The sequence below is a fragment of the Buceros rhinoceros genome, unplaced genomic scaffold (genome assembly GCF_000710305.1).
Source record: "Buceros rhinoceros silvestris isolate BGI_N320 unplaced genomic scaffold, ASM71030v1 scaffold6085, whole genome shotgun sequence".
Classification (NCBI taxonomy): domain Eukaryota; kingdom Metazoa; phylum Chordata; class Aves; order Bucerotiformes; family Bucerotidae; genus Buceros; species Buceros rhinoceros.
In genome coordinates this window covers 37748-38197 of record NW_010414479.1, presented here as the reverse complement: position 1 = coordinate 38197, position 450 = coordinate 37748, and the positions used below count along the sequence as shown (strand labels likewise).

The 450-nt window shown below is 50.4% G+C and overlaps 1 protein-coding gene across 1 annotated transcript in view; it reads left to right on the top strand.

Annotated features, from left to right (window-relative positions):
* Nucleotides 1–450, top strand: part of ACAP3 (ArfGAP with coiled-coil, ankyrin repeat and PH domains 3) — a 35671-nt gene that overhangs the window by 33975 nt on the left and 1246 nt on the right. The window contains exons 21-22 of the mRNA XM_010137099.1: nt 55–275; nt 438–449. Coding sequence (XP_010135401.1) covers nt 55–275; nt 438–449 — 233 coding nt within the window. The remainder of the gene's footprint in view (nt 1–54; nt 276–437; nt 450) is intronic.

The following is a 450-nucleotide window of genomic DNA, read 5'->3' as shown; positions in this document are numbered from 1 at the left end:
ATTGGAAATACAAAGCTTTTGGGTCATCTCTCTGCATCGTTTTCTGCCTCTTAGAGTGTGAGGTGTCAGAGGAGTCAAGCGGGGAAGCAGAGATTGAACAGGAAGCATCAGATCTGGAGGACCTGAGGGAGCTGCATCCTGGCTTGTTGATCTACAAGGCAGCACAAGCCCGAAACCTGCCTCTCATGGCAGAAGCACTCGCACATGGTGCTGAGATCAACTGGGTGAATGATGAAGATGAAAACAAAACTCCTCTGATCCAAGCTGTGATGGGGGTACGTTGTGCTTGTGGCTGGGAGGCCACGTTTGGGAATGTGTGGTCTTGACTCTAGTTCAGAGTGCACTGACAACAGGCACCATACAGCCTGGTACGTGCTCATGCATCCCTTCAGTCGGGCTGGCTGAATTTATTTCAAAATTCCCCTTTTCCTTGCCAGGGCTCCTTGATAG